At 38.4% G+C, this 16,084-nt stretch overlaps 1 protein-coding gene across 3 annotated transcripts; it reads left to right on the top strand.

Annotated features, from left to right (window-relative positions):
- The first annotated feature begins 308 nt into the window (after positions 1–308).
- kiaa0907 (KIAA0907 ortholog) lies at positions 309–16,081 on the top strand. Of its 3 annotated transcripts, none has more exons than XR_001481397.1 (14): positions 309–436; positions 778–964; positions 4,776–4,901; positions 5,008–5,087; positions 5,178–5,230; positions 5,318–5,496; positions 6,263–6,474; positions 8,053–8,113; positions 10,017–10,077; positions 10,332–10,621; positions 12,580–12,714; positions 13,144–13,225; positions 13,310–13,398; positions 15,608–15,738. XR_001481397.1 is itself a non-coding variant. In XM_015381241.1 (14 exons), the coding sequence occupies exons 1-14, from the start codon at positions 408–410 to the stop codon at positions 15,829–15,831; spliced, it is 1,836 nt and encodes a 611-aa protein (XP_015236727.1). In that variant the 5' UTR covers positions 309–407; the 3' UTR covers positions 15,832–16,081. The 3 variants fall into 3 exon arrangements, 2 of the variants coding, with proteins under 2 accessions (XP_015236727.1, XP_015236729.1); XM_015381241.1 differs by having other exon boundaries at positions 13,116–13,225; positions 15,608–16,081; XM_015381243.1 differs by lacking the exon at positions 15,608–15,738 and having other exon boundaries at positions 13,310–13,525.
- Positions 16,082–16,084: the final 3 nt, after the last annotated feature.

Below are 16,084 nucleotides of genomic sequence, written 5' to 3'. Positions count from 1 at the left end.
CATGTTTTTAGAGTTTAAGACAAATCTTATATCACAATATAGAAGAAAAATAAATAGTTATGTAGTTTTAGGAATTTAAGGAATAAGCATAGCTGTTAAAATGTGTCTTCATCATAAAACAAGAGTTAAAAGTGATAACTGTTAATGCACTTGGTGTCGAACTTTTAATAAAGTGGTGAAATAATGTAACCTGACAATAGCCAGATGCATGAACTTCGAGAACTTTTAGTTTGTGTTTGGCGCCATCTAGTGGAATTACTTATTAACTACATGGAGCTGACCGGAAGTTTACCGGAGACGGAAACAGTAGCAGAGAGTATCCGCTGCCAGTGAAGCAAGTCGTGCAGAAGTCGAAGGAGATTTGTTTTTTTGCATTGTGCGACTAATTAGGGTTTGACATCACATTAATGTCCTTTTGTGGAACGCAAAATAGTGGGTAGGTGCAAAAGCTTTCAGGTTATATGTATGTGTGTTTAAACAATACATGGGTTTAAAATGCCTTTAGTTAGCTGCGGCTAGCTTGCTATTGTGAGACTTGTTATGTAATGTCTGTCTGGCTTTTTTATATTATGGCTTAAGTTATAAGTTATAAGCTATTTATTTATAATTAAACTAGCATAAGTGTAATTAATTGAAATGTCGTCTCTGAATAGCTTTGCTATCTGTACTGATATCGGTGAGCAGTTTTTAGTTCTCAGAAGTTAAGGCTAGCTTGGAAAAGTAGCAGCTTTTTAAACGGTTTATGTTTTTTCTTTCTCCGTCCCTTTAACTTCTCAGGCGCCGCAGCAAGTGGGACCAGCCCGACCCCGGGCCCAGAGGCTCCGGTGGGATGCTGCAGCGTGATTCGTTTCCCTGCGGGGCTCTGGATGCTGCAGCGGCCGTTGCTGCCAAAATCAACGCTATGTTGGTGGCTAAAGGGAAGCTGAAGCCATCACAGATTAACCCCCCGCTACCATCCGACAGGGTGAGGAAATGATGCCTGTTAGAAGCTAAAAACAACACATGATGCCAGATGAGGATGGGCGCCATATTTTCTGGTACTATGGTGAAGTGAGAATGAAAAGATGATCATGTGTCTTTTCCAGGCTGTATGGCTGTGACTGCGTGCCAAAACAATCATAGCTCCACTAACACTGCAGCTGAAAGCTATGCACATTTACAATGAACACAATTAGATAAAGAACTGTGATTTATAAATATCCTATTTAATCCTATTCTTTGATATTTGTCATTCGCCTCATTGAAAACAAAAGAGAAGGACAAAAGTCCATAAAGTATTTTGACAATCCGTTCATTTCATTTGCGTTTTTAAAACATAATTTATTCTAATTTATCATTTTGAACAGAGGCTCCCAAACATTACAGCTTCTAATCCACAAAATGTTCCCAAAGTCAACTCATGATCCAGATTATTGGGTAATTATACATACTATTCATTGAAATCAATTAATCATGGGTCTAAAGATATTACAAACAGCATCAATAACTGTAGTAACTAGTTTTCTCCACTTCTAAGTGATGCTTTCATATATTTAAGTATTTTAACATTAGGTTATTTTTTTAGTTTAATTTCTCAAGTGGATCTCAAGGACCCCATACTTGTTGATCAAGGACACCAAGACCGTCGGTTGTTCCATCTGTCTACCTGTCATTCCGTCATCTATCCTTACCTCCACCTGTTTGTTCTTTCATTTCTTCATCATTCAAACAATTAACTTTAAACAATGCGTTATCTTCTAGAAGTAAACCCTGATTACTATAGAAATAATCATGCATATCAATCTTTTGTAATGACATGTCAGCCGGTTTGTGTCTGCAAAGATAGGAGGTTTAATGTGAATAAAATGTATAAAACCATTTATGTAAAAGAGAAATGATTAAGACTTCATGTTAGAGAAGATTACATGGCAACTGGCAAGTCTTACATTGAATATATTATTTTGTTTTACCATAGCCCATTCATTCCCTCCCCATAAACCCTTTTACTGGCACATACAGTGAGGAACACCCTGCTAGTTTGCAAGTTCTCCCACTTAGACATCACTGAGGGGCCTAAAATTGTCATAGAAGGTGAATGTTAACTGTGAGAGACATAATCTAAAAAAAATAAAGTTACCTATTGCTGCAAATAAATATTTGAACATCTGTCTATCGGCTTGAATTCTGACCCGCAAGGACCTGTTAGTCTGCCTTCAAAATGTCCACCTCCACTCCATTTGTCATCCTAAATTAAATGCACCTGTTTGAGGTCGTTAGCTGCATAATTACACCTGTCCACCCCATGCAATCAGTAAGAATCCAACTACCAACATGGCCAATACCAAAGAGCTGTCCAAAGACATCTGAGATAAAATAACAAGGTTGGAAAGGGCTATGGGGAAATTGCCAAGCAGCTTGGTGAAAAAAGGTCCACTGTCCACTGTGCAATAATTAGAAAATAGAAGGCGCTAAACATGACTGTCAATCTCCCTTGGACTGGGGCTCCATACAAGATCTCACCTTGTGGGGTCTCAATGGTTCTAAGAAAGATGAGAAATCAGCTCAGCACTACACTGGAGGAGCTCATCAATGACCTGAAAAGAGCTGAGACCACCGTTTCCAAGGTTACTGTTGGTAATGCACTAAACCATCATGCATTGCACGGAAGGTTCCCATGCTTAGACCAGCACATGTCAAGACCCATCTTAAGTTTGCCGATGACCATTTGGATGCTCCAGAGTAGTCATGGAATAAAGTCATGTGGTCAGATGAGACCAAAATAGCATTTTTTGTCATAAATCCACTAACCCTGTTTGGAGGAAGAAGAATGATGAGGATCATCCCAAAAAGACCATCCCTGCTGTGAAGCATGGGGGTGTTAGCATCATGCTTTGAGGGTGGTTTTCTGCACATGGGACAGGGCGACTGCCCTGTATTAAGGAGACGATGATCAGGGCCATGCATTGTGAGATTTTGGGAAACAACCTCCTTTCCTCAATTAGAGCATTTAAGATGGGTCGAGGCTGGTTCTTTCAACATGACAATGACCTGAAGCAAGCAGCCAGGATAATGAAGGAGTGGTTTTGGAAGAAGCATATCAAGGTTCTGGCGTGGCCTAGTGAGTCTACAGACCTAAACCCAATAGAGAATCTTTAGAGGGAGCTCAAACTCTGTTTCTCAGTGACAGCCCAGAAACCTGACTAGAGAGAAACTGTGTGGAGAAGTGGGCCAAAATCCCTCCAGCAGTGTGTGCAAACCTGGTGGAAAAATACAGGAAACATTTGACTTCTGTAATTGCAAGCAAGGCTACTGTACCAAATATTAGCCTTGATTTTCTCTGGTGCTCAGTACATACATACTTTCAGCTGTATTATACACATAAATAGTTAAAAGAAAAATCATTTATTATGATTTCTGGATTTTTTTCTTTGTTAATTATGTCTCTCACAGTGGACCTAAACTTACGATGACAATTTCAGACCCCTTCATGATTCCTGATTCCTAAGTGGGAGAACTTGCAAAATAGCAGGGCGTTCAAATACTTATTTTCCTCACTGCATATTGGCAAAGATGAGCATATACATAAATATCCATTTATTTATATATATATATATATATATATCTCTACAGAAAAATATATAGATACATAAGCAGGAAAAAAAGGAACTTGCAGCCAGGCAATCAAAGATTCTGTAAGATAATAAATAGGCCTTTTGGAGGACATCTTTGATGCTGATGTGGTAGATTGACATGTAAAGTTAGCTCTTATTTTTATTTTTGTTGTGCTAGTCAGGTTTTTTGTTCTCTCCTTGATGCCTTCCTGTAAGCCATATCTACGTGGCTAATTCTGGCCTCACATGGACTGTTTTGTTTCGACATCCGTGTCAAAGTGTGCCTTGTGCCAATCCCCACAGAATGGATGTAGGAGTCCCTAATGTATTTGAGTAGCTGTCCATTTGAAATGTACCAGATATGTTTTACTTTTCCCCTTTGTAACTTCGTGTCCGAGTATTTTGGTCTTCAGAATTTTACTCCCTTTACTCCATTATCTATCAAAAATGGACTTAAACTGTATCTCTGACAGACAAATGAGGGTCAAAAAGCCATTGGGACTCTGACTCATCTACTCAGTCTGAATTAGAATAACAGTCTAAATTAGAAAAACACTTTTTTTTTTTTTTTTTTTTTATGATAGAGTAGGATTTAGGCATATTTACTACTAGCTGCCCTCGGACTAATTTTAGTGATTGCAAATATGTAGAAAATCTGTTGAAGGCTGCAGAGTAGCATCTTTGTCAAAGCTTCTCGCTTCTTTTAGATTTTGTCACCTGCTTCCTCTAAATTGGGGCTAAAACGATTCATTGTGATAAATCGATTATTAAAATAATTGTTAACTAATTAGATAATCTAAATGAATTGTTACCTAAAGTAATGGTACACAGACTTAAAACATTTCCTGAAAGAATAACATGCTTACAGCGTGACAAAACTGCAAAAAAATCAGATTAAAAATCTTTACATTAGATTCAAATTTTACGTATGTTTTTATATGGTATATTTTATACATTTTTGCCATTTACAAATGATAAAAAAATTTAAATTAGTAAATTTTTTAAAACTGAAAATGTTATTTATTTAGAAATGTTGATACACTGAAAGTAGCAGGTCAATCAAATAATAAAAAAACAAAACAATGATTAGTTGAATCGATAGCTGCAGTCCTTCTCTGAACAGTAGGATGTTGATGTAAACATATTAAGTATTTACAATATATCTTTAATTTTGTGTTTTGTCAGACTGTCGGTACTGTGAAGCCTCCTGCACCCACCAAAGCAACTGACCTGGTGATCGCTGAAGTTGAGATCAACGACGTCCCTTTGCCCTGTCGAAATCTCCTAACCCGCGGACAGACTCAGGAAGAGGTCAGCAAAAAATCAGAAGAACATTTTTTATTTTTAAAAAAACGTATAACATTAAGATAAATTTCTCTCTGACTTCTGTGGTGCCAACCTTATGCCTCGTTTGTAGATCAGTAAAGTGAGCGGAGCTGCAGTTTCAACCAGAGGGCGGTACATGACAACGGAGGAAAAAGGCAAAGCGTTGCCAGGGTAACTCCTTAAACCATATGTTTTCACTGCTGCTTAACGCTTTATTCATGCTTATTGACTCCGTTTTTTTCTTCTCCACATTCCTTGCAGAGATCGACCCTTGTATCTGCATGTTCTAGGAAAGACAAGAGAGCATGTGGACAGTTAGTACTCCTACAAATATATCCTGACCTATTTAGTGAATGTATGTCAGATTCAGGTGCTAATATAACCCCCCCTCCATGTTCCAGGAGCGGTTAATGGAATCAAGGCAATCATCGCCAGTGGTGTTGTAAAAGCTGCAACAGCTTCTTCAGCCACTTCCTCTTTCTCCCCCAGTGGCGCTTCAGTCACTGTCTACCAACAGCAGAACCCACCTGCTCCCACGCTGCCCCCTGTGACGAACCACAAACCTCACTTTCAGTCAGGGGTGAGTTGGCTTATCACTAGATGACTGTTTTCTGTACAACTTCCCAGCACTTATTAATAACCCAGTCATATATAAGAAGTTACTTTAATTTCAGATACTTTGCATTTTTTTAATCTTTTTTTTTTTTTTGGGGGGGACGGGTTAAAGGTTAGATTATAGTTGTAGAGGCATTTATCTAAAATGCTTGGTTTATAGCAATGTGAGATGAGCTTTTTAGCTTTTGAATTCATATGAATCGGTTGCTTTAGCAATCTTGAATTTGTGGTTTGTATTCTGTTTATTTCCAAGAGTTTGGTTAATGTAAGCTAGACATCGAGTCGACCCATTCAGTTTTTTAATTTTTAAATTTTTTTTTTTATTTAAATGCAGATCCCGATTACACTGACATCAGTCTAACCAAATTTTATTTTTCCCCCCAGCGGAGGGGAACTGATTCTTATAGCAAACATTGCTTTTTTCCCTTCTCCATTAACATGAGAAAAATTCTGCCATGATTTTAAACAAGTTTTAATTCAAACAAAAATAACATGGATAGAAAATGGACGAAGCGGCACTGGATGCGCCTCACATGATCTCAAGGGATGCTCTAATGAATCGACGAACGCATGCATGTGTCGGCCAATACCAATGCAAGAAATAAACTAAATATCGGCCCGCCGGTGTTTTATACTTTTGGGAAAATGGCACCACAGCATCTTTTCTTGTTAATAATCATTTATTGTCAATAATTATTCCTGGTATTCCTTTTGTCCTTTCTTCTTTGCAGATGCATTATGTTCAGGACAAGATCTTTGTGGGCCTGGAGCACGCCGTTCCTGGGTTCGTGGTCAAAGAGCGAGTTGAGGGCCCCGCCTGTTCCTATCTGCAGCACATTCAGGCTGAGACCGGAGCCAAAGTCTTCCTACGAGGAAAAGGATCAGGCTGTTTAGAGCCTGCATCTGGACGGGAGGCCTTTGAACCCATGTACATTTACATTAGGTAGGTGCTGCTCTGGCAGCTCTAATACATTTAAGAAAATGACATCAAATTTTATATTAACCAAACTGTTGTAGCCATCTGCGGATTACTGGTATGGAGGTTTGTCAAGGTTTGAACAATATATATCAACATTTTCTTTCATTCTGTTTCTACAATTTTAATCATGGCAGCTTGGACAAACAGAATGCTGGGTCTGGCTGCCTTAAAGCGTCTTTGGTGATTTATTCTATAAAATGGCATCATTTATTGTGATGCTGGCTGGTGTTTAATATTACCTGCAGATGATTCAAAATGCTGCTGCATGTCTTCTAACCAACATGCACAGGTTTGAGCATATTTTCTCAGTGACCACTAATTCAGTTTAAAATCAATCTTAAGATTAAATGAATAGCCTACTAAAAGCTCTGCATCTCTCAACTTTTCCAGCCTTATCTGCCACTTTGTTGTCTTAGATCAGCTGATCTGTACCTGTTGTCAGTGCAGAAGTGAAAACAGGACCAGACCTCTGTAGCTCATCCTAGACTGGAATGATCTGCTACTACCCTTGCCATAAAAGTCTCTTTCTAAATCAAATCTTTTCTTTTGGACCTTCAATACTTAGGGCCTGATCTTCAAAGATTCAGAATAAGTGGCTTGGAATTACACGTACATTTTTCTTGTAGTAGGTACAATAAATGGGCGTGTTGCGGATTGAGCTACAAAGGTTAATGCGCAAATGTTAAGACATACAAACCTATTTGCTTCCACCCATGTAAATAAACAGATTGAATCTTCTGCTTACAGTTTGATGGTGGCTGTTAAAAAGATTAAATCAAAGCTATGGAGATGGAAGAAATAATGATAATTATTTAAAAAATAAATTTGTTAATATTAAAAAATATTTATGTTGCACCTCATAGCATATCTCAACGTTGCTTAGGCATGGTTATGAGCAACCTATGGCTACAGGTCTGGTAGCTCATGAAATCTCAGAAGCTATAAACTATAGAAAGTATTTCCATCAGGATTTCTGATTGTCTTCAAGGAGCTAGAGGGATTATTCAGCTCCTCATGTTGTTTCTTTCTGCATGCTCTGAATTTAAAAAGAGCCTTTAAAGAGTCATCCTAGATTAAAGCTGTATTTATGCATACCCCTCAGTGGTAAGAGTTACCTCTGCATCCAATACTCTGAAGTAGTAAATATTAAGGTGATTTTAATTGTTATTTGGCTTTACAATGACCATTAAACCAGTAATATTTCACCCCTAAGCAGCGTCCTCATTAAACAGCCCACTGTTGGCTCTGCATGTAATGAACCATCTAATGCGTAAAAAAAGCGACACTATGGAAAATCTTAACTTGAAAATTAATCCAGTGGGAAATATTTCTGTATTTCTGTCCATGTAACAATACTTCTATGATTATAATGTGGTTATTTTAAAAGCAGTAGTACTTCTCTTTTTTCTAAATAAAAGTAGTTAGAACTGTTTAATACTCTGGTCCGTCATACCTCTTCAACCTACCTGTCCTCACCTTGATTATTGGTGAATTCATCCAGTTAGTAGTTGAACCAAATGTTGACTTCTTTTTCCTCCACAGTCATCCTAAACCAGAAGGACTGGCAGCAGCTAAAACCCTGTGTGAGAATCTCCTTCAGACGGTGAGTAGTTACTCTGATGGTCAAATTGTTTTGTATTTTTCATTATATAGTCATTTCTTATGTCCTTTTTTTTAATTATTATTATTATACAATCCTAAATATAGGCTTAATTAGGCTTGCTGATTGGATCAGTATATTACATGACTATGTGTGAACTTTTACTAATTAATTTTCCATTGATTTTTTTTTTTTTTTTTTTTTGTACCGCTGTTTTTTTTTTTTTTTTTAATAAGGAGGCACTCATTTTACTTCCGTTACATTTTACAAAGGAAATGCATGAAATTTCTCCCTTCGGGCCTTTAAGTGCTAATAATATACTGCCACGCAGACAGGAGGAGAGAGTTGCAGCTAGCATGCAGATCCGTGCATCATAATAGAGGCTGATGAAAAACTGAAATAACGAGGTGAAATATCTACATGCATGTGCATATTACAACGGGAATTTGCAATAACATCCCCATCACAATATTTGTTGGCAGTAATCACAATTGAGATTTTTGGCCAATTCGTTCAGCCCTATTTTATGCTACAGCTGTTTACCGCCTTAGGATTTGAAGGAGATGGTAATATAGATTTGAAGTGTAACACACCCATTATAAAAGATTACCCCACTGCAGGCAATGCTGAAAACCAGGGTGTATACAGGACAAAGAACTGACAGCTAGTTTAACTCAGCCTAGCCTTATTGAAGCATTGAAAGTGGGCAGAGGGAGCTGGTAGAGGTGCAGGATTTTCACCTCCCCTTCAACCCGGTTTGTGGGCCAGATCCTTATCAGTCAGTTCAAGGTTCTGACTGTAATTCCCATAGCCAGCACTGCAAAGGCAGTGTGGCTCACAGCACTTGTAAAGTGCATTGAGATGACATGTGTTGTGAATTGGCGCTATGTAAATAAACTGTATAGAATTTAATTGAATTGCTGAGGTGTATGTCTGAGTGGGAAACCAGGGGGATGATGAATAAGACTGGACAAACTTATATCAAGATGTATTTCATAATTTGGGTTGGAACTGTATAATTTTGATTCTAATATAAACAAAATAAAAGCCTGAGTAAAAATACCCACAACAGACGCCTGTACAAACGAATGACAATTTTTATAAAACTCCTCCAATATCACATTTTAGAAATATTTGCCTTTAAAAAAAAACAAAACATTTTAAACAACATAAAAATTATATATTGAAAATTTCACATCTCTATTATTTAATAGAATTACATTACAATATATATTGTTATGGAGTCACTGTCCTGTCCTAAGATCCATCCGTTAGATGGTGTTAAGATAGGAAAATAAAAAAAAAACTAAAATAGGCCATAGACCCCGGTTATGCTTTTAATCTGCAAAAATAACCATCATATTTTGGGTTAGTTATACTTAAAAGCAAACTATCACAAGCAAATATGGAAACCTTTCCCTGAATTTTGGACTTTAATTGATCTTTAATGTGAAACTTCCCTTTCAGATGGAAAACGGGACGCTGCGATCAGTAAAATTTATGTATTTTAATAAGTATTTGGGGTCAAAAAGCAGACTGTGACATTAACATTCCCTGAAATGATACTAACTAATAAAGTGAACAAAAAATGCATTGCTAAGCAATCCTATGGATTTACCAAACATAAATAACCTCAAAGTAAATCCCAACAGCCACACTGATATTTCTAACTCTGTTAAACCATTTATTGCTACAGTCAAATGGTAAAAAAAAAGAAAAAGATCTTTGTGGCTTCTGCTGATGTTCCACTCAGATAATAATTTGCACAAGTGTTTTTTTTTCCCTCTGCCTGAAACCACAAGTATTTTCTGCAAACACAGACATCTGCAACTTAAAGCTAGAGCTTCAAAGGAAGTGTGTGTTGTTTCAAATAAAAGTTGAATTTAGAGGCAATCTTTATTTGCAGGTCCATGCAGAATATTCCCGCTACGTCAGTCAGATGAGCTCAGTGATGCCGACGCCACAAGGTACTTGAGCTTCATCGCTCATTCAAGTGAAGTTTTTGCTTAATTTAATGCCTATTTTGAAAAAGCAGTTATATATTTTTTTATTGATTTAGATATTATTTTGTATTGGTTTTGTAGATTAAACCTAAATGTAACATAAGCTTCACTTACATAACATTTCTTTAGTAAGGCCAGTCTGTACAGGGTGATATTTTTCTGCTGTAGTCAGTGCATCGTGTACAACCTGATGCGTTCTGCTCCTCTTCCTCCGCCAGGTTTTCCACAGCCTCCAGTAGTAAACGGGATCCCTCCTCAGCCCCCTTACTTCCCTCCAGCTGGAATCCAGCCAAGCTACAGCGTGCCCGTACCACCGCCAGCGCCCCAACCTGTCCCACCGCCTTTCAATGTACCACCTCCAGTCCTGCCTGCAGGCGGGCCTTCTCAGTACCCTGTACGGCCACCCCCTGCCCCTCTTCCATTTCCGGTTGGTCTTTCTATTCCTGCTCCACCCCCTCCTCCTGTTCTGCCTCCAGTTCCCAATCCAGCTCCAGATGTTCTGCAACAGGTAGGAATGGATTTAAACTGCACCTTGAAAACTCAGGTTTTCTTCAGTAAAAACAGTAAGATAAACTCATGCACAGTTTACCTGTTTGTCCGTAGCTGTTCAAACTATTCCCAAGTTCTGGGGGGGGAACAAAACAAAAGTAGTTCCCAAAATTTATTGGTTTTCTGGATGCAGGTGAAGATTAATCAAACAATATCAGTTTAGTAGAGGTTTATTTCCCTTTAATTAAAAAAGAAACTGGAAAAAAAAGGACAACAAAATGCAGACTTTGGATTTAATTTAAAAAAGAAAAGAAACGGAAAAATGTTTTAGGGTTGTAATAAAAAAAAACATGGTTTTAGTTAAAATGGTTTATAAACTATTGGGAGAAAAATGGTGTGCTTGCTGTGAGGAGATGATGTTACACAGCAGGCAGTGCTAATCAGGTTTTGTCAGACAATCACTTTTTGGCAAATGATGGAATATGTTCCAACTGAGAAAATCAGGGATTCCTTCAGATACACTGTTTATAGCTTAACTCTAACCCCTGTTCTGTGCTGAGATTGGAAATACATACTCTGATATCAGCAATGCCTTAAATGAGAAAAGAGCAGCCTTGGTAGTTTTAGATTTTTTTTATTATTTGGTTTTGAAACAAAAACAACCTATTATTATTATTAGTATTATTATTTTCTTTTGATAAAAGCAAAGAACAATCCATCCACAGATTTCTCAATCTGGAAAGGTTTTAACACCATTTCTAAGTCCTTTGGACATCGGGGGGAAAAAGAGAGAATATGAATCTGTAACTTGAGGAAACAGAGGCTGGTTATCATATCATTGTTGTACATCAACAAGTCATCCAGGAGGTCATAACACAAATGTCCCACTTTTGGAAGGGGTGGGGTCATGTGACCTAAAACTAACCCAGCATGTAGGAAACAGACCATAACGGCTATAGTCCAATATGGTGGTGGTACTCTGATATTGCAATAATTGATGTGATCATGACTTTTGCTGTCTACTACAAGGTAGACCTTGAGAATAACGTATCTGTGAAGATTCTCAGTCCCCAGGTCATGGTCAAGCTTGGAAAAGTTCAGTTTAGGCAACTGGATGTGAAATTTTCTGAAAGACATTTCACCTCTCATCCAAGAGGCTTCCTCAGTTCTACACCTGAAGGCTAAAGGAAACTCGTTTGAGGACAACAACGTCCATATTCTTGCAAAGGAAGATGGTTTGAGCGAGGGGTTAAGGAAGCCATCTTTGTTAACCTGGAAAAAAAACATCTCTCAACAGAGGAGGTGATCTTAGACATAACCTTTCACCTACTAACAGAGTACTTTGAGGAACATTACCCAGAATACTCAGCTCCCACCCACATTCACCTGACGCACACTGCAATGAGGCATGTAACCAAAACCACTGTGACGAGGGAGTTGAATACCCATCAGAACCCCGCTATTGACCTTTTTCCAGCTTTTATTGTACTCTGTCACAAGTACAGAGAAACAAAATTAACTCTCTGCATTTAACCAATCCCCTTGGGGAGCAGTGGGCTGCCATTGTGCAGCATCCGGGGAGCAGTGTGGGGTTTAGGGTCTCCTGCTCAGGGACCCAGAGTGGCAGTCTGTGGGAGAGGGGCTTAAACTCAGAACCTCAGGATTCCAAGCTCTATGCGCTAACCACTAGGCCGCCATGGACACCCCCCATGTGACCTACATGGCCAATCCAGAAAGAGGGATCAGAGCCACCTTTTGTCCCCTCTAATTCTTTGTTGCACCTAAAGTATATTAATCTAGGTGCTCCCTACCACCACTTAAAACTGAAGAAGCCTCTTGGATGATGGAAAACTTCACATCCAGTTGTCTAAACTGAACCTTTTCCAGCTTGAGAGTAACCAACCTTAAGTACAGGATAACAATTAAAGATTGTAGATGAAGTGAGCCAATAAACTGTTGTTTTCTCTCTCTCTGCAGACCCTTCCTCCTCTACATTCCACATCAACGCCTCAAAAACTTCCGCCTCAGGCCGCCCCGTCCAACCCGCCTCAGAAGAGACGATTCACAGAGGAGGTACCAGACGAGAGGGATAGCGGCCTGCTTGGGTACCAGGTATTAAAATATTTGACTATATTTCATCAGTATTAACAGCTCTCTACTTTGCTCCTCTCTGCAGTCCTGTTACAACAGAGCCCCTTCCACCAGCCGGTCATATTTAGACTCCTTCTAAACACCTTGTTTATTCACTGTGGAAAGACTTCAAGTTAACATTTCAATTATTCCTTCTTTTCTCTGTTTTAATGTAGCTTGATTAAAATGGTATGGGATGCTGCGTTCCTTATATACAGGTTATTCCTCAGTTTCTGCTTATATGGATTATCAAAGAAAGGTATAAGTGTGCTTAGGAATAACGTAAGCAGGCTCTGGGAAATCTCCTGATGGTTGGAATAATGTGAGACAGAGCTTAGAGGAGGATGTCTGCTAATCGTGGCTGTGTGTTTTTCTGCTCATAGCATGGACCCATTCATATGACTAATTTAGGTGCAGGCTTCTCAGTGGGCAGCACAGAGACTTCAGGAGCCGCACAGCAGAGTTCCTCTGGCCCGGCGAGTGAGAGGGACAGGTAGACCTGCTGTATTAGTTAGATCTGAGCATGTCTCCTAGTCAAACAGGGAATATAATTGACACCAGCTGTTTGTGTTTTTAGTAGGCACCTAATGCCTCCACCAACATCGCTGGGCGTGAACGGAGTCAGACACCAGATGGACGGGAGGAGAATACAGCAAGCCTTCGTGGGTAAGGATGTCATCCTGTGGATTGAAAAACCTCTGCCCCAAACCAGGACTGAGGACTGTAAACTGATTTATTCTCTTTCTTTTAGAGGTATCAGGGGCGCGCTGCGGCTTTCCCTAAACTTTAGTGTCTAGATTTCTGTGGTTTTATTAGAGATTGTTGAGTAGATGGGTTAAAATAAGTAAGCGAATGCATTAAACAAAAAGTTCCAGATATGTAGAAAAAAGCTGCTGCTTGACATGCCCGTGCAGCAGAGGATGTACAAATCAGAACTTTATTTCTAACCTATGGCTGAACCAGTGGTACTGATTTTGAGCTGTTTGGGAATTTTAGTCAGAAATTACAATGAAAGAAGATAGTATCAAGTATGTTTTCTTTTAGTCTCGTTGCCTGGGTGGATTATTGATTCATACACAGGGATTTACAACCATGTTAAAACTAAAATGAGCTTTTTAAAATGTATTTAGCATCACTAGCGATTTCCAAGGTCAGCATTATAACTGTAAACATCACTCTCTGTATTTCTATAGCAGGGATTCTCAAAGTGAGGGTTTCCTGTGACCCACTGGTGGGTCACAGGAAACCAAGTGTGATGAGGAGGTCCAATATATTTAATAATCTAAAGAAATTATTTAAACATTAAATATAGCATCCAATTGTAAAATGCTAACATAGTTAAATTGTGCTATAAGACAAACATTTAAAATGTAGAATTAGAAATCAAATGTAATTTAATGCATTTTTGAAAAAAAAATGAATACATGTACTCTGCTTTATACGTGTAATAAATAGAAATAAATAGAAATAAAATCAATTATGTGTATTTTTAATTTGCTGACTGCAAAAAGGATCTAAAAATAGATTCAAAAAATTCTTAAACAAGTGAGTTTGTCCTTAAGCTGAGCAGGTAAATAAGACGATTTACCAATAGGACTGGTATTAAAATAAGATAAGATATACACTTGAAATAAGACAGTTACGTTTTTTTTTTCTTGTTTTAAATGTGAATTGTCTTATTTAATTGGCAAAGTGTCTGCCTTATCTGCTAAATTCAAGAAAAATGTACTTGGTTATAATTTTTTGCAATGTGTTGTTATTTTTGTAGACACAAGTTGAAATGTTTTGGAACAGAAATACTTTGCTGTTATACGTCCAGCCCTCCTGTTATTGGCTTAAACCTGTCGTTCAACCTAAATAACAAAGATGATAGGAAATAACACCCTACAGCTGGGTGCTTCCTCTGACGTTTTTAAATGCCTCCCTCATAGTTTGAATCGCTTAACTTTGAGTCTTACTGACTCCATAAAAATGAGAAACTGAGAAAAAAGATAAACATTTTATTCTAAATTAACCCTTTAAAGTTTGATAAAAGAAATAAATTTGCTATTTTTTTTAATTAATGTATCCAAACATTGATTCTGTTACATTATAACATTAATAGAGAACTTTAGATAAAAAACAAACAAACATTAAATTCTGATCATGATATACTTTTCCAGTTTGTGTACTTTTCAACAAAGTTAATAGTTTATGGCAATATATTTAAGCTTTGTTTGATGTATTCTTGAGAGATTGCTCTAATCTGTTTTTGATTTGGCTTTCTGTAACCCTTCAAAATAAAGGCTTTTCTTACCATAAAAGCAGCAATACAGACAGAGCTTTTAAATAAAGTTGAGTGTTGTAGTACAGAGAGGTTATGAGGTTTGATGCTGCTGATTATTGAGGCGAAGCTCTCAGGAATATACTTATCAACGAGCAGTCAGTTTCTCTTTGCACCTCTGCTTTTTGACATGCCCCAGTCGTTTGTTCAAAATCCAGCCCACAGTATTGTTGCGTTGTGATGACATCATCAGTCTGGACTGTTTTGTTTCCGTCCTTGCTAACAAGAGTCTCTCCTGTTTTTGTGCTCTTTTCTTTTTCTCTGTGTTTTTCTTCTCTTCCATGTGTCTCTGGTGATGCTGGACACTGATTGGGGGTGGGGCACGCCTTGACCTGCAATGCCGCCCCGCCACTCCAATGGATGGGGGCCCCCCTCCTCTTCCCTGCTGACATAAACATTAACTTCTCTGTTGTTTCTCCAAAAAATGTGTTTGAAATGATTAACTTGTCACATTTGAAATCTGTTGTTGTTGCTCTGTGTTGTTTTTTTTCTCCCCCTCTGCTCCAAACGTGCTGCTTGTGTCTGTTCTCGCTGCTCTCCTCCTTCTTACAGAGCCTTCAGTGAAACGACTCAGAACTGGTTTGGTAGCTTACACCGGCGACTCTTCTGATGAAGAGGAAGAGCACCCTTCTTCCAAAGCCTCATGGCTAGGTAACCGTCCACCCACTTCTGCTGCTACAACCTGGGCTCAGAGCTATCGCTGCCCCCCGCCACAGCAAACTCGTGCCAAAAACCAACCACAGCAACAATCCATTCCTTTCTGGATGGCACCATGAAAAGGAAACGTTTCTAAGTTCTCTTAAATCCTACAGGACCTCATTTTTTCCCTTCCACTTGGATCATGTGGAGGACAGCTTCTTCACAGCTGTGCCTCTGTTTGAACAATGAACTCAGATCCAAGTAGATGTACAAAATGTTTTGTATACATTATAGTTTGGAAGTGAACACTTGCACGGCTTTCTTTCTTTTCTTTATTGATCTGTAGGTCCGATCAGTGGTGGTCTGCACCACACTTTACAACAGATTTAA

The sequence above is a fragment of the Cyprinodon variegatus genome, unplaced genomic scaffold (assembly GCF_000732505.1).
Source record: "Cyprinodon variegatus isolate N-32 unplaced genomic scaffold, C_variegatus-1.0 Scaffold229, whole genome shotgun sequence".
Taxonomy (NCBI): Eukaryota; Metazoa; Chordata; class Actinopteri; order Cyprinodontiformes; family Cyprinodontidae; genus Cyprinodon; species Cyprinodon variegatus.
The sequence above is the reverse complement of the archived record's forward strand: the minus strand, read 5'-3'. Positions and strand labels throughout refer to the sequence as shown.

Excerpts from the sequence above, each read along its gene's own strand:
- kiaa0907 (XM_015381241.1), top strand. The coding sequence starts at position 408 with ATGTCCTTTTGTGGAACGCAAAATAGTGG. Across the intron at positions 437-777 it reads TGTGGAACGCAAAATAGTGG|GCGCCGCAGCAAGTGGGACC; the intron begins GTAGGTGCAAAA and ends TTAACTTCTCAG. Across the intron at positions 5,497-6,262 it reads AACCTCACTTTCAGTCAGGG|ATGCATTATGTTCAGGACAA; the intron begins GTGAGTTGGCTT and ends TCTTCTTTGCAG.